This window comes from Megalops cyprinoides, chromosome 2, assembly GCF_013368585.1.
Source record: "Megalops cyprinoides isolate fMegCyp1 chromosome 2, fMegCyp1.pri, whole genome shotgun sequence".
Taxonomy (NCBI): Eukaryota; Metazoa; Chordata; class Actinopteri; order Elopiformes; family Megalopidae; genus Megalops; species Megalops cyprinoides.
Window position 1 is genome coordinate 61,724,900 of NC_050584.1, and position 24,448 is coordinate 61,749,347.

The 24,448-nt window shown below is 45.4% G+C and overlaps 1 protein-coding gene across 1 annotated transcript; it reads left to right on the top strand.

Annotated features, from left to right (window-relative positions):
- Positions 1–1,039: 1,039 nt before the first annotated feature.
- Positions 1,040–21,419, top strand: prtfdc1a (phosphoribosyl transferase domain containing 1a). Its single transcript, XM_036521930.1, has 9 exons — positions 1,040–1,162; positions 2,105–2,211; positions 3,085–3,268; positions 10,351–10,416; positions 16,562–16,579; positions 18,440–18,522; positions 18,669–18,715; positions 19,237–19,313; positions 21,255–21,419. Exons 1-9 carry the CDS (start codon positions 1,112–1,114, stop codon positions 21,300–21,302), a joined length of 681 nt encoding a protein of 226 aa, XP_036377823.1. The 5' UTR covers positions 1,040–1,111; the 3' UTR covers positions 21,303–21,419.
- The last annotated feature ends 3,029 nt before the right edge of the window (positions 21,420–24,448 follow it).

Genomic DNA, 24,448 nt, shown 5'->3' on the forward strand with positions numbered 1-24,448 from the left:
TTAAGAGGCTTGATGGCCCGAGTGGTGGGAAGTTTTGGAACGGAACTGTGGCCTATTGTTAACAGCAAATGTGAAAGAACGCTTTAGACTGCCTCGATAGTCCATAATGAAACACCACTTGTCACAAAGCTGTACCCATGGGGTCATCGCTTCATCAGCAAAATTAGTGTGAGGTGTGCATTATTAACACTGAAGCAAGGGTTAACGTTACCGGTATTAGGGCTGTAAACCGTTGCCTAAGTGGTTGGAGAAACGGTGTATTATTCATGAATGCCAAGCAGTAGGAATTTCTTCAAAGATTTGTCAGCTCTGTACCTGGGAAAATAATTACAGAGGTTTTAAATTTTGTTTTAAACCCGTTTAACGAATAAAATGTTTAACTTATTTAACGTGTAAACCTTTAACATGTAGCTTAATGGATGTAGTGTTTGATGCTTGAATGTGTGCTGTAGCCTACAGTCCAACTACTGTAGTGAAGCTCTTTTAGCAAGCCATTTAAAGAACCACTGCTCCCTTCTTTACCACTAATAACTTAAGCATGACACCGAAGTCACGCTTTTTCTCTAAGCCAAACTGCGATTTTAGTGGACACATTCAACTGCTATTTAAAAAGTAATCGAACAGCCTTTTAACTGAGGCTACGCATGCCCGACATGGTAACTAATAAGTCAAGAAGAATTTATCCCAGTTACCGATTCAGAACACTTGATGTTAAGGTTAAAATTATTTCAACTTGTGCCCCTAAGCGTGTGACTTTTGTCCATGTAGCGGCTGCAACTTTTGCTTTGTGGTTTGCTCAGACCATACGGTTTGCTTGAGATGTTTTGGAATGTGCGGAATTTTACCATGAAATTTCTTTACAGAAAGGACTGTCAAGTGTAACGGTTAGTTTTTTTTTTTTTTTTGACAGACGTCCCGATTTCATCCCTCTTCATGACAGATTGTAATGCGATTTTGGAAAGCGTGAACGTGGGCGGGGAGTCGGGATTCATTGATTCGTGCTCGGCTCCTCCTCCATTTGGCTTCCACCTCACCTCCTTCTTCTCAAGTCGTGTCGTTTTCCGTCTCCGTGAAGTTTACAGTGTACCTGTCAATATTGAAGAAAACCAACATGGCAGACGGCGTTGCAAGCAAAACCACGGGGAGGGACGGTGGGATCGTGGTAAATAGTGTGAAGTCTGCCTTGCGCTATTACAGGGATGTCGATAAATTCTCTATAGCCTCGATGTTTATACAGCGAATTTGAAAGAGTGCTGATAAGAAGCGACACAAAAGCGATCTGGCTATTGTAGGGCTTGCAAATAGTTTACAAATAACAGATTGCATGTGATTGACTGTGTGCAGCCTGTTTCAAGTATTACGTTTGATTTGGGAGAGCAGAGTAGTAAAATTTTGGAACATTGTGGGTCGCACCGATTGGCACATTTGAAACGATCTGCTTATTCACAAGCATCATTTGTAAACACGGTGGTGCGCAGATACACTGATCTGATACATATGTGAACGGGATGTTATAATAGTGGGTGTTTGTGATCAGTTAATCCGTCTAAGATAGAGACCGGGGGAAATGCGCGGGTGCGCTATGACATGATACCCATGAACGAATGGGACGTGTCCTGACGTAGTATGGGAAAATTGCGTGTTCACGGCCATCAGTTTAGCGTGGATTCCAGAAGTATATAATATACGAAAATTAATCCATTGGTTAGTTGCCTCAGAGATATTTTTTAAAAGTTAAACGTTTCTCCCCCAAAACGGAATTGGTGAATAAATTCAGGAATAAAAGTAAACCAAAATATTTTCCCAGGTTGTCAACAGAGCAGCAACTAATCTCTACCCACATGTATGCAAATAAACTGTAGTTGAAGTGAATTATTAATCTGAATCCGTTTTCAATGGATTCATGCTGCATGTTGCACTCTCATTGGTGAAGAATGGAGTGAGTGATAACCTTTATTAGTGCCTTTTGAGCATCTGGTGATTGAGCATGTATTTGTGGTGGACACTTGGTTTATAATAAATGACCAATCTGAATTCCTTATTTAGAAGTGAACAGCATCTGAAATCACAGTTTGCCTCAAAATTGTGTTTTTCTCATTTGTAGATCGAAGACGATTGGCCTGGCTACAGTTTAGACCTCTTCACCTACCCTGAGCACTATTGTGGGGACTTAGAAAGTGTCTACATCCCTCATGGCGTCATTATGGACAGGTAGCCATTTCTCCAGTTCTCTCAAGAGTTAACTTCAGGTCTCCTTGATTACGATGATGTATACTTTACTGAAAGTGGGAAATAATATGTAATATATGCATATATAATGTATATGTAAGCATATGTAATCACTATTTTACATGTGAAGGGTAGTTGTCAAGGGAGCACAGTCTTTCAAGGAAACTTCAGCTGTGAGAGAATTCACTGAAGATTCACTCATCTCAAGTGTGTCTTGAAAACTTATATTGTGAATCCACGGGAGCAAGTCACTGACAGACATCTGAATACACAGTGAGACAAGTGAGGGACAATTTTAAAGTGCTATGACTGCTCTCCTCCTCATTGTTATTACAGAAAAGCCATAATCAGTTTTGCATGTTACTTGGCTAGATATTTGGTTTGCTTTCACCACATGTTTGCCATAGCCGTAAGAAGACGCGCATGTTTCATCATGCATATGTAAAATCATACCATAACCATAACCATAACCCTTACGGCACCACAGAAAAATGAAACACATTCCAAATTAGACAGTGGCAAACTACGTGGGCTGACTATGGGTTTAGAACACTAGGGAAAGACCAAACATGGGTTCTCATCTTACTGACTGCCTTTTGTGGCCTCCGCTGTGATTACGGTGACCGCTGTATGTAGTGATTCAGTACCACAAGAGACTGTCCTCTTTTCGGAGGGAATTTCTAACAGATGCATTCCTCAGCAGTTAAGCGTAATTAGGTTAAGTGGTTTTCCGTGACTTCTGAATTTGATTACATACACTGCACGAGTGTCTGTGTAAAGGCTTCCCTTTACAGGGGAAGGGAACTGGGAGGACCCTAAAAGGGGTGTGGCGTGCTCTGATTTTTTTTTTTGCAGGACGGAGCGACTGGCCAGGAACATCATGGAGGACATTGGGGATCATGACATCGTGGTGCTGTGTGTTCTGAAAGGGGGCTACAAGTTCTGCGCCGACCTGGTGGAGTTCATCAAGGCCCTGAGCCGCAACTCCAACAGGTCTCTGCTGATGAGGGTGGACTTCATCAGGCTCAAGAGCTACTTAGTGAGTAAAGACACACACACACACACACACGCACATGCCCACTTCTCACCACACACCTACCTATTCACCTCTATCCAGGTGTGCTGCAGGTCACCATTTACACCATACCACAGCTGAACAAAGCCTCCAGCACTGGAGAAACATGGTAGAATTCAATATAGTCCCATGTAGACTTACGTGTGTGGTGCACTGTAATCAAATCTGTGTAGTCAAGTCTGTGTGGTCCGACATCTTACCGGGAGGAGTGGGGAGGTTTGAGTCTGTGTAGATAAAGGGGTCTTACAGTGAGTCTTTTCTCTGGCAAATTGCCAGTCACTTTCCTTATATTTGCCATTTACCGGATGAGTCATCTGGGCTTTAAATTGTATTTCCTGGAAGAAGGCAGTGTATATCTGGGCAAAAAAAAAAAAAAAAAGAGGCAGAGCATGAACTTCAGGGGGAGGTATTCTGTTCTAAATACCAGGCACACAGCAAGCCAGTGGCCCCTACACGGCTGATATTTTTGTATGTCCAATCCAACACTTTCCACCGAGTTTGGCTATCTCGTAGACGCAGCCTGTGTGGCTCTTGAAAGATGCATGATGGGAAGTGGAGTTTGACGGCTGTCCGGCCAAACAGAGCTGTTGGGGTGAAGTTTCTGTGGGCAAGAGTTACAGGTGTCCCTACCCCCGATGCCCCTCACACCTGTGCCACTCTAACCTGCCGCCACAGGTGAGCCTCGCCCAGCGGGGCTCAGGTGAAGGACATGAACCCCTGCTGCTGCCGTCACTCATTTTTATCTCCATTTACCTACATGTTGTTATCAGGTATTTGCTTGGGAGGTCTCTTCATTAAGGTGTCCATCATACCTTTTATACTTTATACATTTATGAAGCCAGCTGTTCTGGTGAAATAACCTGAGCTACCTGGAAATCAACCCTGCAACCTTAAAACCACAAACCAAGTTTGCTGCCCAGAATGGCACACACACACACTTCACTCATTGTCTCTGTAAATATACACCTGTATAAATGGATAACGTGTAAGAGTGTTGTGTAAGAGTGCAAGGTATATAAGTTGCTGTGAACTAGGGTATCTGCTGGCAAAATGTTTAATGTAAAGCTCACCCACTCACACACAAACCAGTATGAAACTGTGGGGAAATGGGTGTAAGAATGTGTTAGTGGGAAAAGGAGTTACATGTACATGTACATTTCATGTAAGGTACTGTAAATGAATGTAATGTAAAAGGAGACAGGTAGTCCTTTAGCATCTTTCAGACTATGACTGGGTTCTAGCATCACAGATTGTTTTAAAATAGAAAAAATTTGAAAAGGTGAGAATATTCCTTCATTACTCCAGATTTGTGTAATGTTGCATCGATGGGACGCTCAGGTCCTGGAAGTCCGCAGTCCTGCAAGTTTTGGAGTCGGATTTCGATAAGCCACTGACTTGCACTTGTGACTCCATGTGAGCTGGCTTTGTGTCCAAGAGAATGACGTGGAACAAAAGCTAACAGAAGCCATTCGACCCCGAGGCCCTCAGAGACTGGAGTCCCAAATCAGTAGACAGAAATGTGTTGAGGCAGTTCTGCTGCTGAGTGGACAGAGCATAAGCACAGGAAAACACAGCAATGTTTACAGGGATCTCAAACTCTGTGGGAGAGGGTCCCCGGTGGCCACAAGCAGAACTGCATGCAAAAGCCTAAAAATTCAGAATGTTCAGGACTGAATGTTCCCTGTGAGCAGATTGTCAGACTCGATGCCTTTTTTCAGTAGAGGGATGTCTTGTGAACAGTGTCTCAGCCAGTTCACCTGTTGCCATAGAAGGAGAATTCATGATAACTGACAAAACCAGCATGTAGAGAAATGCCAGTTCTCCCCTCTTCGCCCCAGAAGTAGCCAATAAATCCAGATCTTCTCAGTGTCCTCTTTTCAGAAATCCTAACTCAGGAAGCCTTAGCTTTTCCATTTGCTGAAAAACAAATGGTCAAGCAGGAAAGCACTTGCTGCGCTGGATGATGATATGTGTAAAAGCTAGGATTCTGCCCAGACCTGGTCATTTAAGGGATGACACAGAGGAATAGCCACCAGAAGCTCTGCTGTGTTACACAACAGCAACAGCAAGGTGCAGCAGTTAGCCAATGGGAGCTTTTGCGCTGGAATTTGCCCCTCCACTGAGGTGGAAGTGATTTAAGCAGTGATTACCGGCTTTAAATTATTCAGCACTTCTGACTCCCTGGGCTTCGCAGCGTCTGCCGGAATTATGTCACATCCACACGGCGCAACAGCAGTGTCTCCTAACTGATACCTCCCAGCATCCCATTGCCCTTCTGCAGTGCTTCGGTTTGGACACGAGAGTCGAGTCTGCGGAAAGACGGCCTCTCCCCTTTCTGAACCCTCACCCCTCCCCCACTCCCCCGGGGTCACACTCGATGTTACCCCCATGGCCTGGAGCAAGAACGCTCAAAAAGCACTGAGCATCAAACAGACCTGAATGACTCTGGTGTGAGCTGCAGAACGGGTTTGGATTGACCCTGACTTTACAGTCATGCACTTTCGACCTCATGATACGCCGCAATTAAAATAACACGGCCGTGAATAGTGCCCCCTTTGTTAAACAGCTTCCTGTCTTAAGAGGGAATCCAGGAAGTGCAAAGCATTCAAAATTTTACCCGCACAGACTTGTATATACATACATTGCATTATTATCATTTAGCAGATGCTCTTATCCAATGCGACTTACATAGGTTACAGTTTTTACATTTTATCTGTTTGCAGAGCTGGGTATTTACTGAGGCAATTCTGGACAAAGTACCTTGCCCAGAGGTACAGCAGCAGTGCCCCAGTGGGGAATTGAGCCGGCAACCTTTCAGTTACTGTCCCTTCTCCTTACCACTATGCTACACTGCCCCCCCATACATATTTCTGTTGTCTGCATTTGCTACCTTGAAATGGTATCCAGAAACGAGGTAACAGAATATCTCTGGACATTTAACAGGAGATATCCTACAAACGGGGTTATGGGCTATGAGCGGCGGGGTTCCTGCACACCTAGGAATGATAGTATTCCAAAAATGCCGCAGTGACATTTTTTTCCCTTAAAGTCTGGGGAGATGTTTTTTTTCAGTTTGTTTTAATTTATTTAACAGGATGCCTCTTGTCATGTTTGACATATGAGAAGAAAAGAGGAAGGTGTGAGGGTTTTAGGAGCATTAATGAGTAGCCTCGATAATAATAAGGAGCTGTGAATGTCCTCAGAAGGACTGCAAGCCTCTGCATCGAGATGCGGGAGGCATTTTTCTTTTCACCAGCTCACAGTCGCACCCCTAGGGAAAGTGCGTTCCGGCTCTGTGTTGTGCCGGCTGCCGCTTGGGGGGTTCATTGTAGCGTGGCTATTGATTACCCACAGTCCTCTGGGGGGGGGGGGGGGGGGGTTTGTGATGAACCGGGCCTTGTTGTGCCTGACATTGCCCTGCATCTTTGCTGGGAGGCCGATAATGAGAATCCTCCTCATTCACAGGCAAATGAAAGTGCAGTGGGGCTAGCAATCTAACCTCAGCATGTGAAGGACTAACTCAGCGCCGTTTCACCTCCCTGGTGGGCGGTTTATTTGTTGTTTGCTGCTAGGGCGTGGGATCACTGGATTGTAAGTTCCTTTATTACAGCATTAAAAGAAGTTACCAAACCTGACTAAAGCCATGAGTACCACACCTTTGGTAGACATTTTAAAGCGTAGCAAATAAGATCAGTCATGAATTGTGCTCACTTCAGTGTGCGGATATATCTTTGCGTGTGTGTGTGGCTATATGTGTGTGTATGTGTCTCTTTGTGTGTTTCTGTGAGCGTATGTGTGTGTGTGTGCGTTTGTGTGTGTGTGTGTGTGTCTGTGTGCATTTGTGTCAGTGTATGTCTGTATACAGTATGTTTGCGTGTGTGTCTCTTTGTGTGTGTGTGGGCACATGTGTACATGTGTTTGCATGCGTATGTGTGTTTGGCGTTTTTGTGTCTGTTAGTGTGTGTGTGTGGGCACATGTGTACATGTGTTTGCATGCGTATGTGTGTTTGGTGTTTTTGTGTCTGTTAGTGTGTGTGTGTGGGCACATGTGTACATGTGTTTAATTGCGTATGTGTGTTTGGCGTTTTTGTGTCTGTTAGTGTGTGAGCGTGTGGGGGCATGCATGCCAGTGCAGATTTCACCAGCTGCCGTTTTTCCCCAGGCCTGCTGAATATGGCACGTGGCCACATAGCTTGCTAACAGCTTTGCATCAGCAGGTATGTGTGCACAGCGGGATGACAAAGGCAGAAGGTGCCTCTGTGCCACTGCCGTTACCCATCATGCTCTGGGCCGGTCAACGCTCCAGGGAGGGGAGGGGCTGGATGGGCAAAACATGTCATGATTCTGATGAGTCGGCGTCACTCTCTGGAGGAAATGGGCAGTTGATTTGTGCATCGGGCCTAAACTCATCGGGGGTGTGGAGGTATAAACTCAGCTTCGACTTGAGCTGACGGCAGGTGTGGAATGTCATCACACCTCCCGCCTGCTGTTTCTGCCTCACCGGGTAATCGTTTTACCGCACACCCTGATACCACACCTCCACCCCCAGCCCTCACAGCCATGCAGGCGGAAGCTGGCAGAAGGTGTAAGAGAGAGGTGTGTGTGTGCTCACCATGACAGATTCGCGGGGAAAAGGAGCGAAACTTCATTCTGCAGTCAGAAGACACTCAGCTCTGGCAGCCAAGAAAGGGCTTTGGGGGCCAAATACAATCTGTTGACTTCCGGTGTGTTTTTGGACCTGTAGGTTTGCTGGTGGGATGCTTACGAGCTCCCCACATCAGTACCCTTTAAGCATGTGACAGTGCTTGGGGGAGCAATATCATTTTTATGGGGGTGGTGGACATCATGCATGCTAATTTATATGCATGCCCCTTTTATTTGTAATGAGGTCTTATTGTTAGATTAATGTCTCCCTGTGTCAATGAAATGGATTATGGGATTCCATTGGTGAAGAGATTCCCACCGGTCCCTTTTCGATGTGAAATTCGATTTTGTCGTCCGTTGAGCCGGAATGGATTTGTCATCTGTGTCAGTGCGAACCTTGCTCTGTGCTGTCATGCAGATGTTACTGATTGTTTTCCCCTCCTCTGTTATCTTTCCCCGCCTTTGGTTTGTGCTAGCACGTCATGGCCAGCAGGGGGTGATGTTGTTCGGACGTGATGATCAGAGAGGGGAGGCATAGGTGCTGACAGCATTAGCTGTCTTGTGTAAATAGGTGCCTGTTAAAACCGAGTTGAATCCATCTGATGGTTACGCAGTAGCACTTGTCCTTTTAAATGTAAGAATGCATGAATGTCATATTCTCAGAAATGAAAGCAGTAAATCACTTTATAACAGTAATATGTGACTAAATAAAATTATCACAAATCGTTTGATGAACACCTTCTCCTTTGAATGCAAATATAAATGAAAGGTACATTAAATACAAAGTAATTCAGCCCCCTAGATCAGTGATCATGGTTTGGCCATTATTTTATCTCTCTCTCTCTCTCCTTCCCACTCACTCACTCACTCAATGACTCACTCACTCACTCACTCACTCTCTGACTGTCAGTAACTCACTCACTCACTTACTAATGCAATGACTGACTCACTCACTCACAGGCTGTTGTACACTGTACACATAATCGCCTCCCCAGTGATTTGGGGAAAATGATTCCCACTCATCATTGTGCTGCGCTCAGTGTATCACAGAATCACTTTGCTATGGAGAGGCTCTTCCCACCCCTGCTGACTCTGGTGATTGCACACATTTAGAATCATACATGATTGATTAGAACAGACTCCTCCCCCTGTAAAGAGGAAACCAATGAGCCAATGCCATTAAAACTGGTTAGTGTAGAATCTGTGGCGTGTTTCCCTGCCTGCACAGATGGTGTGTTGAAAGGATTGTTCACCACATTTTGCTTGTAAGTATGAATATTTTAAATTCGCTGTAATTTATGCGCAATTGACTTGATTTTTTGCTTTTTCTTGAAAGCGCTTTGAGGCTATGTTTTGGAAATGGATGCTCACAAATGTACACACACACATTACATTTGCTTAGCAGATGCTCTTGTCCAGAGCAACTTGTGTAGCTTACAGTTTTTACATGTTAACCATTTGTACTGTAATGTGATATTTACAGTAGTAATTTGGGTATCTTGTCCAAACATATAACAGTTGTTGTGAAGCCAATCAGCCCTGCTCCCTACCATTATGCCACACTGGTGTTTGCATCTGCAAGCCCATATTTACACACACACACATGTAAACGTGTACACACATGTGCATACATATAGGACCAAGAACATACACACACACAACACATTCAAGACCATACATGTAAACACGGGAGTACACATGTACATGTACACACACATACATACACATACACACACGTACACACACATGCGCACACACAGGACCACACACGCGCACGCGCACACACAGCGTGCTTCTGCCTGTGCTGTAGGTGCTGTCCAGTTGCACAGTCTGTGAACCTGATAAAACTGCCACATTCTGGCACCAGTCTAATACACCAGACGTGTTCCAGCTGCCACATCATGTCCCGGTGAACTCCCACTGTCTGGGAAACCCTCTGTAATGGGCCTGCCCGCGGCTCGGAACGAAGCAGATCAGAGAACAGTACAGAGATTACGTTACAATTATGTTTCAACATCACAGGGCTACTTGACCTCCCATGAAGACCCTGGCAGGAGACCAGGCAAACACTTTTTTTTTCATTCTTTCAAACAAAAGGATTTCTGGCCCCATTTACACATTTTCCCGAATAACATCTTAGGGAGAGGGTTTGGACAGTAACATATTGCTTAAACACAGTGTTTAGACAGTAACATCTCGCTTATGGAGACAGTTTGGACAGTGATACCTTGCATAAGGAGAGAGTTTGGATGTTGCTTTCAGGACAGTGTTTAGACAATACTGTCTCCCATAAGGAGAGAGTTTGGCCAGTAACAAGCTTTGAAGAGTTAAGTGTAAAGTAAGTTTCCATGTGACACCCTAAATTGTGTGCTCTGTTGCTTGCTTCCCTCTGTCTCTTGTAGAATGACCATTCAACGGAAGACCTCCACATTCTGGGAGGGGAGGATCTCTCTGTCCTCACCGGGAAGGTAAGTAGTCCAGAGTTTGTCCCAGCCTCCTTTGTGGATGGCGTAATGTCATGGTAACAAAAGGGCCATCAAGACAAGACAGGCTATCATGGAATTAAATGGCAGAGACTACAAAACCGCAAGAACAGAAATGTGCTGGTTGAAAGGAAATGTTTTTTATACTGAGAGCACAACAAAAAAAACAATAAGCACTTTGACTAATTGAGAATCATAAAAGAGGGAGAATTATGGGAGATTTTGGGTAAAAGTTTTGAGGGTTTGTTGTTTCCTTTCTTCCATTGTTTTAACATGACATTTCAATTATTTATTTCCTTGGCACGGTTTGAAAGCAATCATTGAATCAAAGAATTCCAGGGAATTAAATACATCCAGCCAGAAGTGTTTTCCTTTTATAGATAACCAAATTGTTTACGGGCTGCTTGTAATTTTCCAGCTGACTAGCAGTTTCTGGTGAAAAAGCCTTTCAACTTCTAGGTACCGCAGTTCCAGAAATTTTGAAAATGTCACTTTCCTTTGAAGACAGACCTGCCTTGTGTCAAGGTCTGTGCACGCATACATACATGCACACACACACACACACAGACACATATATTGCACACACATTCACACACACTTACACTTACATAGCACACACCTACACGCTTTGCATATATACACACACACACACACACTCACATACATTACGCACACTCTCGCACTGACACACACCTGCGCACATACAGTAGATATGATGATGTAATGTTGTATCCGCAGAATGTGTCATACAGGGCGTTATTGGTGCGTCCCGCCTCAGTCTGCAGCAGAGGCAGGAGCAACCCTTTGATGTCACCCTAGCCCATTATCCAGAGTACTTGCCCTGAAGAGATTTTTCTGTATGGTGCCAGCCTCCCCTTGTATTGTGACTGTGAGATCATAGCCGCTCGAAGCCACTTGCGGTCTCCCAAGTCGTAAAAACGCCACCCGCCTCGGTGCTGGAACGGCTGCTCAGTCAGGGTGGGTGTAGGTGACTGCTTGTGGAGCCATGGATGAACCTTCACCAGTTTGGACCAAATAAGGTTCTAACAGCTCTCCTGTAGACAGTGGGTACAGAGAGATCAAGGGGCTAGGGCTGCTGGAGGAGCAGAAGAGAGTGAGCAGCATTAAGATTTTTGTGTGTCGTGTAAATTTGAAAAGGTGTAGGCTGTTTGGTAGCAGCACATCACATCCCCTTGTGATGTTAGACTCCCTCCACAAGGGGGCGCTGTCCTACAAAGACAGATGCCTTCTGTAAAATGGAGAAGGAGGCAGAGAGATGGGAGCTGGGTCACTCTGTGTAAGAGGGCAGCTTTAGCAGTCTCATGTGTCAGTGTCAGAGACATCCAACAACGTCTGAGGGGAGGTCATCGCAGAGAAGACCGCGGGACACACAGACCCTATGACCCGTCATGTCCTGGCAGAACCAGTTCAGCTGGAATGAGCACTTGTCAGAGGGTGAAACTGGACAAAAGGGAGGGGCTAGGGAGGATCCACCTGCTGGTGTGTGTAGCCAAGGGGTCAGAGAGTAAGATCTCTATCTGTTTACCTCTGCCCTGAAGGATCTGTGAAGGAGAAGAGGATTGATCTCTACCCCCTCCACTCACACACTCGCTAAGTCATGCACATGTACACCTGCGCACACACTCACACTTACAGTCACACACATTCACACACACAATCACTCAGGAATGAGCACATACACCTGCACACACACGGACACTAACACTCACACTCACGCAGGCACACACTCAGGAACGCACACATACACATGTGCACGTACTCACACTCACACACACAATTACACAGAATATATGGGCCATTTAGCCTGGATAGGCTTGTCATTCTGCATGTAGTCTAGAATGTATTCTGCACTGTGTCAAGCTAGCCTGGTCATCATCATCCCAAGGGTTTATGCCTCCAGTAAGAATCATGGTAATTTACTCTGTGAATTTATAACTCTCTTGGAAAAAAGAAAGCCTCTTAATGCCCAGACAGGCATCCACAAACACTTACACACACTCACATGTGTACATATACATATACACGTACACAGTCATACTTGCATGTATACACATCCACATATGCACACATGCACACACACTCATACACTCACAGGTACATGGTCATACTTGCACGTACACCCTTATGCACGCATACACACACACACACACACACACACACACACACACACACACTCACATGTGCACGGGGATACTTGCATGTACACACATGCACACACGTGCACACACACTTACGGGCATGCACGCACTCAAAGGCACGCACGCAATAAGACAAGGCTGTCTCTGTCCAGCTGCGCTGTTCTGTAAGAGCTGTTTTGAGAAAATGACTGGAATAGATGTCCAGTGAGTAGTCAACGGTTGGGTTCTCTAATTAATGGTCATTGTGTGTCCCCTATAAGACATACTTTGTTTTTGTGGTTTACCCTCTGCCCTGGTGGGAGTGAGTCACTCTCTGAGTAAGGAGTAGGGCTGCAGGGGCGGAATTTAGCAGCTGCTCTTTGTGTAACTTTGAAATGTGTAACTTTTTGTTGTTAACTTAATAGCGCCTAAAACACTCTATGAAATAAATGACCACATAGTTCTCACTCTTTTTATATGCCTGGATTCATCCCAAAATTTTTCACTGTTTATGTCTGGTGTCTGTGTTGATGGGCAGAGGGTGGTGTGTACCCCTTCCTGGTCAGAACATTACATTACGTTATTGGCATGTAGCAGATGCTCTTATCCAGAGCAACTTACATCAATTACAGGTTTTTTTCAATGTTATACATTTATACAGCTGTATATTTACTGATGCAATTTTGGGTTAAGTAAATTAAGGGGGTTAAGTAAGACCAAGCGTACAACAGCAGTGCCCCAGTCGGAAATCGAACCAACAACCCTTTGGTTACAAGTTCTGCTCCTTAACCACTATGCTATACTGCTCCCCGTAGAACGCTGTGGGATTCTGGGAAACGCTGATTCGTGACTGGGTTCCGTGCGGAGAGAGGAGCGGGGGACAGGGGCGGTGTCACTCGGAATTGTCTCTGCCGACAGAATTAGTCTCTCTGACACCTGGATGATCCCAGCCTCCAGATCTTGTATGGCGCGTACGACAGGACTCTGTGTTTCCCCTGGTAATGCTGAACAACGTGTCAGCTCACATCGCTAGCTGTCTCCCTGCACGGCGAAAATGTCAGCAAGACTGGGCCTGCAGTTTAACTCTGCAGCTTCAGCTGTGTCAGGAGGGCCTCGCTCAGACCTGGAGACAAGTTAAAGTAAGGTATACTCCACTCTAGCGCAGTGCTACATTATGAGGTAATATCCCATCATACGTCAGTTTAAGACAATCCATTTGAGGTCCCAATCGATGCAGTGCTCCTTTTTGAGATACTGCATGGTTTTGGAGTGATTGCATATCAGTGAACCACATGGCCTTTCCTGCAGTCATAAGTCAATTAGTCAATCACCGTTATGTCATATAGTGGCCTTTACAAATGAAGTGCCACAGAATGCTTCATAGTGCAGTGTTTCCAGAGGGAATGGAAAAAAAATAAGTAGGACTCAATGGAGACAAAAAAAAACTGAAAAATGATTCCCTGGCATGTTGTAAAAGCGATTGAAATAAACTTCTGGATAAGTGTGAAAACAGTGTGGTACACGTCTATGAGTCATTAATCTGAGTCGCTGAGTGACAGACAGCCCAGAACAGAGTGAGGTGAGGGGGGTAGGGACTCGTCACTGCGTCCACAGGGCTGTGAGTGGAATGACCAGATATAGAACCAGGGGGTAGGGCTGAGGTCAGGTCCCTTCACTGTTCATGGGTAGTGCAGAGGTCAGGTGCCTTTACAGGTCTGGTCCTAGACACTCTGCATGACCTGTCTCCACAGGGACAGGTGTGTTGTCTGGGAGATGATAACTCCGCCCCTCGGGCTTCACTGCTTCCTTCCCTGGGCCAATCAGAGTGTGTTCTGCAGTCTCACTCTTCAGCGTCAAACGGGATCCGTTGGGACAGGACTGGTAGAGTTGGGGTGCTGACTTTCACCTGTGGATGACCTGTCAGAGACACTCGCTCACAGTCTGGGCTTTCTGCAGGCCCGCACAGTCCCAAATTACACGAGGGTTACGTTCTGGAAGTCGCCACGTAACACAAGTTTTACTCTTGAGCCACACACTTCTATAGGTATCCCATACTAACCATATGGTGGTGCCCAGTGTGTTCATATCGTATTGCTTTTTACATTCATGCCTGAATGGCTACCCCATAAATACAGTAAGCAGTGCGTCCATATAAGGTAAGTATCTTGGATTCTCTTTTAGAGTCATATATTTTTATATTTTAACGGGGATCGTGTAAAGCTGAGCTGACATGTGTCTAGTGGTGTGTAATTCGGGGACTGCCTGTACTGACTCAGAGCCACCCACAGTTTATCAGGAAGACGAGTGGAATGGTGACAGTTAGAGATTAGCGAGAGATTAGCAAGGGGTAGCGGTGGCATGGGAGTCCCGTCTCATCTGAACGAGGACTGAGAGAGGTGAGAGACATTTTTGGACAGAAAGGGAGACTTGCGTTCCTCCTGTAGCTCGTCTGCGTCTTCGATGAGTTCTGCAGCTTGTTCCGAGACCGCGGCCTCAACGCCATCCCATCATGCCTCACAAATGTACGCTGGTGCCGATCTCCAGGGCGTGGGAAGTGTTTCCGCAGTCCTGCCAGTGTGCGATCCATTTGATTGGCAGCCGCGAGTCATTTACATAACCCTCAATGTGGGTGTTTCTTTTTTTATTTATTCTTCGTTCGCAGGATATGGGTGTCCTTTCGCCTGATGCTGATGTCATAACGGAAGGCTCCAGCCTGTTAAAAACTGAGTGGGGTGCTATGTACAGGGAGAGATGGTTGATTAACATTGAATAAGGGTGACAGTGTAGCGCAGTGGTGAGGAGCAGAGCTCGTAACCGAAAAGGCTGCCAGTTCAATTCCCTGCTGGGGCCCTGCTGCTGTACCCTTGGGCAAGGTACTTAAGCCACAATTGCCTCAGTAAATATTCAGTTTTATTGATGGATAACGTAACATATAACATATCCAGCTGTATAAAAACGGTAACCTATGTATGGCGCTCTGAATAAGAGCATCTGCTAAATAGCAATAATGTAAATGTAAATGTAATGATTAGGTGGCAGAATCGGGCAGAGGGAAGCCAAAGAGTAGTGCTCCCCCCGCCTGGCAGATTCCACCCCTCTCTCCCCTCCTCTTGCCCGTTCTGGGGGGTAGAGGGATGGAGAGGAGGCACGGACAGGACTGCATTTCGGACCCGCCCTTGCGCGGGGCTCCCAAACGTCTGGAGTAAACCAAGCTGACTCGTTAAAAATGAGTCAGGCTGATACGTGTGGAAGTATGCGACTTGTGCAGGGATTTTTCCTTTTTTGAAGAAGAAGAATATTTTTCCCCTTTTTTTCCTGAAGAAGCTGTTTTCCCCTGTTATGTAATACCCGTCAGGTGTAGGCCCAGAGGACTTGGCACCGTGCCTGCATTCTCTCAGCGTATGGGCCTCAAACCATAGATACACGCTGTCCTCCGCAAAGCCCGCAGAACAAAAAGCAGCTGTCTGAATCCTCCGCCCGAGGAGGATCATACTGCAAGCTGTTTCTGGGTCGCCATAGGAACAGTCACGTATTATGTGTAACTCAAACAATGCAGAAATGTCTGCATGCCTCCTGAGCACTAACCGTTTTGTCTGTTGTGTTCTGGGAACAGCCTTATTTGTAACTGAAGGGCACTTTAAATCATTACGTTACATTATTGTCATGTAGCACACGCTCCTATCCAGAGTAACTTACACAGGTGACAGTTTATTTACGTTATCCATCAATACAACTGAATAGTTACTGAGGCAATTGTGGGTTAAGTAACATGCCCAAGGGTACAGCAGCAGTGCCCCAGTAGGGAATCAAATCAGCAACCATTCGGATACGAGCCCTGCTCCTTATCACTGCGTTACACTAGCACCCTGGTTTCCCAGGCAGCTTGTGTGTTGTAATCTCAGAATATGTAAATGTAAGATGTGTTATTGTTCTTAACTCTTCCTAACTCTTTTTTTTCTCTCTCTCTCTCTCTGTTTTCTCTTTCCTTGAAGAATGTGTTGATCGTGGAGGTAAGTAGACTTAACATCATGCTACAGTTTCACTGTACCAAGTTAGACTGTTATATGAGGCTCCGCGTCTTGAGGAAGATTGTTGGTGATTGTTGATTTTAAGTAGCCATAGTAGCCATGTTGAACCAAACATTAGTCTTACGCTACGCTACGTATTTCTCTTGGGTCTTAGTCAGAAGGAACAAAACTGCAAGTTCTTTGGCAAACATTTGTGAGGAAGGCTTCCGTAGAATCCGCTCATAAAACTGTATGAAGTTACTGTGCAATCTTATCATTTGGAAAAAAACAAGACCTGAATCGGCACCGTGCAGCAGCTGCATCTGCTAATGGGAAAGAATCATTACTGCAGGAGTCGTTCAGTGAGTTAGTCAGTCAGTCGGGTCAGTGAGCGAGTCGGTGAGTGAGTGACACTTCATGCAGTCACAGCCAAAAAAACAACAGTGAGCCCTGTCCCCTACGCCGCGTCAAAATGAATCAAACAACTTCAGCTCTTGTCTGATGCAAAGACAGAACCGAAAATGAAACATATCATTCAGTACAAAGGAATTTAACATCTCAGGGAGGAAACAGTCCCGCGTTAAAAAAAAAAAAAACATTCAACAAATGCTCTTTGAGGAGCCAGACAACAAAGGATGTAGTTATTAGTTTGCACAGAGCATCATCAGGGTTATTGATTCGGTGGTCAAAACACTGTCGCTACAGAGGTAGGGACGGGAGTCAGCTGAAGTAGCACTAGAGCCCCTGTTTGCAAAAGAAAAAAAAAACCCTCCGGTCCACAGTCTTTATCTATTATCTAGATGTTATTGCTGCTTTAATATGTTTGACCTAGTTCCCATGTCTCATCCTTGATTGTAAAAATTGCCCATGCGCTTATTTTAGTTTTTGTCCAACAGCAAAGGAGAAAGCACGATCCCTTGTGATTACAGGCTTGTGAGCTGATTTTTTTTTCTGCCAGCCATCACCCACATGAGAGGATTCATACTACAAGAGGCTTGTTTTCCCTCTGATTCAGAGCCAGTCATTATAGCGGCCTGCGAAAAGTTCTCCGACAGCCGAACGCCGGGAAGACTTCCTGGCTTCTGATAGCGCTCTCTGAAGGGCGAAACCGATTTTTTTGTTTTGTAACGGGAGCTTGTACAACAGGTTGCATGGCAGCATCACCCTGGTATTATGGATATGTAAACATGTGGTGGATGTGGTGTCTGGTAATCAGAGGCCCACACACACACACACACACACACAGGCTGGAAATGGAAGGGAATGATAATTATGTGTTTTATCTGAGAAGCAGAGATGCATGATGGCCTGTGATCTTAAGATGGCCACTGTCCCTTCATGTCACTCCTCTGAGTCCCACTCCCTCTGTCGTGACAGACACCTTTCTGTGGCACCCTGATACGTGTCTGGGCGCGCCTGGTGTTTTTGATTCCCAGCGTGACTTCGTGGCGGATGCATTAAAAATAGATAAGCTCTCCACTGTGAAAGGCAGCTGGTTTGCCAGAAACAAGGAAAGGTCGTGTGTTAGGATGCATACGAGGTAATGGCTTATTAGTTGTGCCCGTAGGGTGTTGTGAACAGCTCTCTTCTTGTGTTGCTTTTATTCTGGCTTTTTGTGTTTTCAAGCTCCTCTCTCTCTCTCCCTCTGTCTCTCTCACCCTCCACCTCCCTCCCTCTGTCTCTCTCACCCTCCACCTCCCTCCCTCTCTCTCTCTCTCCCTCCCTTCTTCCCTCTCTTTCTTCCTCCCCCTACCTTCTTATCCTCTCTCTCCCTCCCTCAATCCCTCCCTCCATCCTTCTCTCCTTATTTCTCTCATTAAACATCCTCTCTCTCTCTCTCTCTCTCTCTCTCTCTCTCTCTAGGCCATAGTGGACACGGGGAAGACGATGAGCACCCTGCTGAAGCACGTGGAGACCTTCAAGCCGAAGATGATCAAAGTGGCAGGGTGAGTGTGAGGTCCTGAGTCCGGGAGAATGGCCACCAAGTGACATCACTGCCCTCCAGTCAATCCGCTCGGTTGAAGTATCATTGTTATCAATTGGACCCAAAGTGTTGTTGTGGAGTCTTGTTTCTCATTTCTCTCTGCTCCAGGTTGCTGGTTAAGAGGGTGCCCAATGGAGTGGGAAGCCTCCCGGACTGTACGTGCGGTAGTCTTTCAGATCTTTCATTTTCCCACTTAGTCATTACGCTGATGTGTTTGGGCAGTAGTGTAGCAGAGTGGTAAGGCGCCCGGCCCGTAACCAAAAGGTTGCTGGGGCACTGCTGTTGTACCCTTGGGCAAAGTACTTAACCCGCAATCACCTCAGTAAATATCTAGCTGTATAAATGGATAACACATAAAAACTGTAACCTATGTAAGTCACTCTGGATAAGAGGTTCTGCCGAATGACAGCAATGTAATTTACTGTGTTTGTGGAGAAATATTGGATGTGTCATGTTTCAGCAACCCACTCAACATTATTTAGTTGTCCTAAGTGTGGCATTAAGAGCAAGTAACAGTGAATTCTTTTATGTAGAGTGAACAGGTGAGACATTTCATGTCCTCTCTCCAAGCTTAAAAGACTGCATGTATGTGTAGTTTTTTGTACTTCTTCATTTGCCTAACAAACCATGTCTGAATAATGAAACATACTACTCCTTTTTTACCTTGTTTTCGCAGATGTGGGTTTTGAGATCCCAAACCGCTTCGTAGTTGGTTACGCCCTGGATTACAACGAGTACTTTCGAGACCTCAACGTAAGACTGCGGTTTTGTGTTGATGCCAAATTCCCCACTTTGTTGAAATGTCAGATGCCTCAGACACTGTACACTTCCAGTGTGAGTGAGGGGGGGAGCAGACTTGTAGGTAAACAACAGTAAATCTATGAGGCGGTCTGCTTCTTGTCACAAGAACTTGACTACAGGAGAGCTTGGCTTACCTAACAGGTATCCCCTGGGGGAGGGATTTGCATAGGCAAATCTACTGTGCAGGTATTTTGCAGGCAAACTCCAACCAGCATGCATAAATGACATGCTCGTAAGCTGGTCTTATGTTTCCTACCATATACTGTGGCCTACGGTGTCGGTGTACAGACTGAACAGGTATATAGACCAATGGGTAGATGCCGATCTTTCTGAGTGTGCTGTTGTGACTCCATGGTCACTCACTTTTGCAGTCAGCTGTATGCACCTTTCACACCTGTTTTTTTGCAGAATAATAGGAACTCGTCCACATAAAGTACCACATCAGAAATGGGCTAAGCTACTTCTGCTCAGAGCATGGGGGTGGCATTGTACCATAGTGGTCAAGGAGCAGGGCTTGTAACTGAAAGGTTGCTGGTTCGATTCCCCACAGGGGCACTGCTGTTGTACCCTTGGGCAAGGTACTTCACCCAAAATTGGCTCAGTAAATATTCAGCTGTATAAGTGAACAACATGTAGAAATTGTAACCTATGGAAGTCACTCTGGATAAGAGCGTCTGCTAATTGACAGTGTAATGTAATGTATTGTTCACTATCTGATGAAGTTGTTTCACCCGTGCTAAATGTGAGAGCATGTAGCCAGGTAAAACGTGCGAGGCTATGGTGAAAACAGCCTCCATCGTGTCTGGAGACTACAGAAAACACACAAAATGAGGAGAGAGATGGAGCAGACAGTTTCCTTCTGGAACCTGTTAGAAGGAGATTGTTGTTAATAATGGTGTTCGGCCTGGGTTGGTGATTAGAGGATTATTTTGTGGGCTGAAATCCACATTCAGTATGAATCTGGCAGTTAGGCAACCGTTGTGTGGGGAGAAAACATTATTAATTAAGATGGCTAGCTTATTCAGTGCTGTAAGCCTGTGTGTGTCTGTACTAACACAGAGGTGTGGTGAGTGTGTGGTGTGAGGGTGCGGAGCTTTACTAAAACACTTCAGGTGTTCGTGCCAAATTTCAGAGCACTTTTATCTTAAATCTTGTCAAAGTGAAATACAGGGTCCTTATCTCTGAGGGGGTTTGGCTCTGTGCTAATTATCTAATGTAGTTCTGAAGCACAGCGCTCAGGAAGTATTTTCCAGACTTGGTATCCAGATGTTACTTTTTTTTATTGGAAATATTGGAAGGAAGGTGAACATTAGAATGTGAACTTTTCTATAAGTCTGCGAGCTTTGTGCACGTCCAATTCATGCTTGTCCACTTCTCAGAAAACATCATCTACATCAAGGCATTAGTTCATGACTGATTTTTTTTTTTAGTCCTGTAACATTAGCCTTAATCCACTTAATGATAGCTGATAGTCTTCCCAGAATTCAGCTCTCCTCGTGTCTCGGAATGTCTGCATCATTCTCTGGGTTCTCTCGCACAGGCATTTTTTCACAGGCCCGGTTTCAGCATCAGAAATAAAAGGGGTATGTGTGTGTGCTAGTGTGGCGGAGAGCCCCGTGACCTTTGACACCGCACCGCGACCTTTCAGTATATTTATCTGACATTCCAGTATTCCCTTTCCTCCCAGTGCGTCTTATCAGCTGGGTACAGTTGCCAGGGGGGACCGCCTGAGCGCTTGTGTAACAGCTGAAGCGCTCCGGGACAAGGACAGTTCATTTAACATGATTTATTTTAGCAGACGCGAAACATTAATAAACTATCAAGCCGCCGCGTGCTTGTGACTCAATGATCAGTCGACTCCTAACCGTTTTTTCTCTCTCTCTTTTTCCTCAGCATATATGTGTGATCAGCGAACAAGGGAAGATGAAATACAAGGTGTGAAGAGTGTGGTCAGCAGGCTTTGGGGGAAATGGGGAGTGTTTCTCTCCTGCCGTTTGGACGCTTTCCCCCAGTGCGTGCGGCCGAAGCCATAAACCATCAACGCACAACCTCCCCGCTCCCCTGAACCCTCTCCTACGTAAGGACTGGTTTACCCGGTCCTTACCAAAAAACACTTTACGGCTCTGCTGTAGCTCTACGGCTATAGCAGTCGGTACAGTGGTCTCTGCTCCAGATGTGCCTTAGTGGTTATAAAAAGACTTTTTTGGGTCAGTTTTTCATCCAGCAGGTTCTAACTTACTTGATACTCAGAAATGCTTCTGTACCGGCATGCGCTAATTCTGTCTGTGAAGACTCTATGCACTAACTGAAAACTTCGAACTGAAAACTGTCAAAGAACTCGGCAGTGTTTCGATGATAGCCATGTTGCCAGCTCAATAGATTTCTTTAGGTTTATTGGTCACAGTGTTTTTGAAAGCCTATGTGTTTTTGTTTTGTATTGTGTAATTGTGAATAGTGAATGCTGTTTGATGGTGACTAAGAGCTGGACATACTGCCATTGTACCATTCTAAACCAATGCTTTTGCAAGCTTTATCTGGTGGTAGTAGTAATGATAATGATAATAATAATCATTTTAAATATAGTATTATAATGATCTATTTAATTATAACACTGAATTGAGATTTATTGACATTGACTAAATAGATTTTTAGGGGGAATAGACTGATCCTGTGAAACCCTCTATGACTGGAGCTCCTATTAAATGCCAGCCATGTTTTTGGCAGTTATTTGTAAAGACCCAGAGTGATACAGACACTGTCTTATATCACTTAAGGCAGTTTACTAATGTCATCATCTCGTCAGTGAAGTTTGTCTCAGTTACATCGTATATTTAAATGTACCTCATGCTAAGCAAATAGCTTTGAACCATTTTGTGGGCAGTGGTTACTAGTAATACTCTGTGTGTGAAGGGTAGAGAGAGAGAACCATGTGTGTGTTTGTCTGCACACGTGTGTGTGTGTGTGTGTGTGTGTGTGTGTGTGTGTGTGTGTGTGTGTGTGAGTGTGTGTGCTCACACATGTTTTTACCTGTGGCTCACATAGCTTACCTGTGACAGAGAGGCTGTAAATGATTTACAGTGGTAGTCAGTCCATGTAATAAGAGATCCCCTGTATCATGACATGTTCATGCGATTCAGCGCATTCAGCGATTTAACACAGATATTTGCTGCAAATACACTCCAGTTGTGCAAGCAGCGGTTGGGTTAGGGGACCAATAGGATGAGGATGAATCCTCCCCGCCTCGTCTTCTTGTAGGAACTTCCCATGAGGAATTGGACACCAAATTCCATTTTGGATTCACAGTGTGTTTTTATTGTAGAATTCTTTCAGCCAGGACTAGTTTATTTTAGCTTTGGGGCTAACAAACAACTGCTTTATGCTACTTTATATTACATTCATTCATCCTGGTATGTAAGTATACACATTAAACAGGAACAAATATTACACATTGACTTCATTCAGCTCTGTGCCTAACGCTGTGATGGTGTGTGTATTTTGGACTAATAAACACTGCTTTGTATATGTCGTTTTTTGTCCTGTCCTTCTGTTCCAATGTCAGGAGCAAGGGGAGAAATGCTTTGAAAACTGGCATAAAAGGTGCAAATGATATGACAGAAGTGAAGGGTGAATGATACTCCTCACTGAGGCTCTTGAATTGTAGCAGACGATGGCAGAGGAAAGCACTGTGTTCTGTGTTGTGTTTTTTTTTTTTGGGGGGGGGGGGGGGGGCATGGTGGGAGGGGGCTTCTTTGTGATTCCGGAACAAAATGTTCCCGACCGGAGAGCCGGTGAAAACACGGCCCTCAAGGAACAGGGGAAGAATAGGCAGTGTTCCTTCGGCTGATGTGGGTAGGGGGAGGAGGGGGGGTCTCACCTTGTCAGCGCAGTGATTCCCTGTGGAGACCAGTCTGCGTCACTTCGGTAAGGAGTCTTCCTTACCAGCATCATTTTAAACAAATGTTAGACCGGTTGGGATTGAGATTGTGTTTCAGGTTAAGCACATGTTTCATTGTTTAATCATCTTAAGTCCCATCTTTAGCATTGGAAACATGCCCTTGTTTCGGTGTCAGGAGAGAAATTGTTATTTTCAGCTACTCCAGAACACTGGCACTTTAAATCATGGGTCTGTTTTAGTGTTGGTTCCTTTCAGTATCTCCTGAGTCTGGTGTTCACTATGTATGACATGGATATATGATACTGATTGACCTGCAGCTGTGATTGACCTGAAATCAGATCAATCAGAGAAGCAGATCAAGTGCCTGTACTGTCCACACGTCATTCAGTTCAATCGCAGGTCCAAAGGCCACAATCACTCAGCACAAGGCTGTACTTCTGTCTGCTTCCTGGGTGTCTCTAAATGTTTGCCCTTCTAACAAGAGCAAATCTTTGTTTCTTGTTGCATTTCAACACGTAGTGTCTCTCTTACTACTGAACTGATGCTGACCCCCAGAGCACGTTCCGAGCTGAAATCTGGTACTGCAACACCTGCCCGTATCACTTTTTTGTTTCCGAATAAATGCCCAAGAGCGGCTGCCAGGTTTTGTTTGCGCTCGCTGGTGAGTTTACGATGGATAAAGATGGTTTCTGACGCTCGTGAGTATTTTAATCCCTGCTTTGGAGAGGCCACTACCAGGGAAGAACAATGCTGGTTATATGTGGGTCTGGCCTGCTGCTTGGGAGGTAGAATGATCCTTATCTAACATGAACTATCCAGGATATGTAAGTGAGACCACACTACTTAGCGTGAGGTAAGTGAGTGGCTTTCTGGGTACAGTATGTTTTTTACAGAGGATAAACGGGCCTGCTTCCACGTGGGCCGACCTGGGCTTGGGGAGAACCCCCGATGATGGGCCGGGCCGGGTTGCCGTGGAAACGCCCTCCCGTCGCCACGCGTACGGCTGAGCCGCGGCTCCGGCGAGTTGGGGGAAGCGGGACTTGAATACCAGCCCGGGGGAGACGCATTCCCCGAGCGACAGCCGCCCATTCAGGCGGAAGATGTAATACCAGAGCACGCTGTGAGCGACCTTTAGCGGGAGAGGTAAACAAGGCCAGGCTGAAGCCCTCACTTTGCGGGAGGTAGAGCGGGT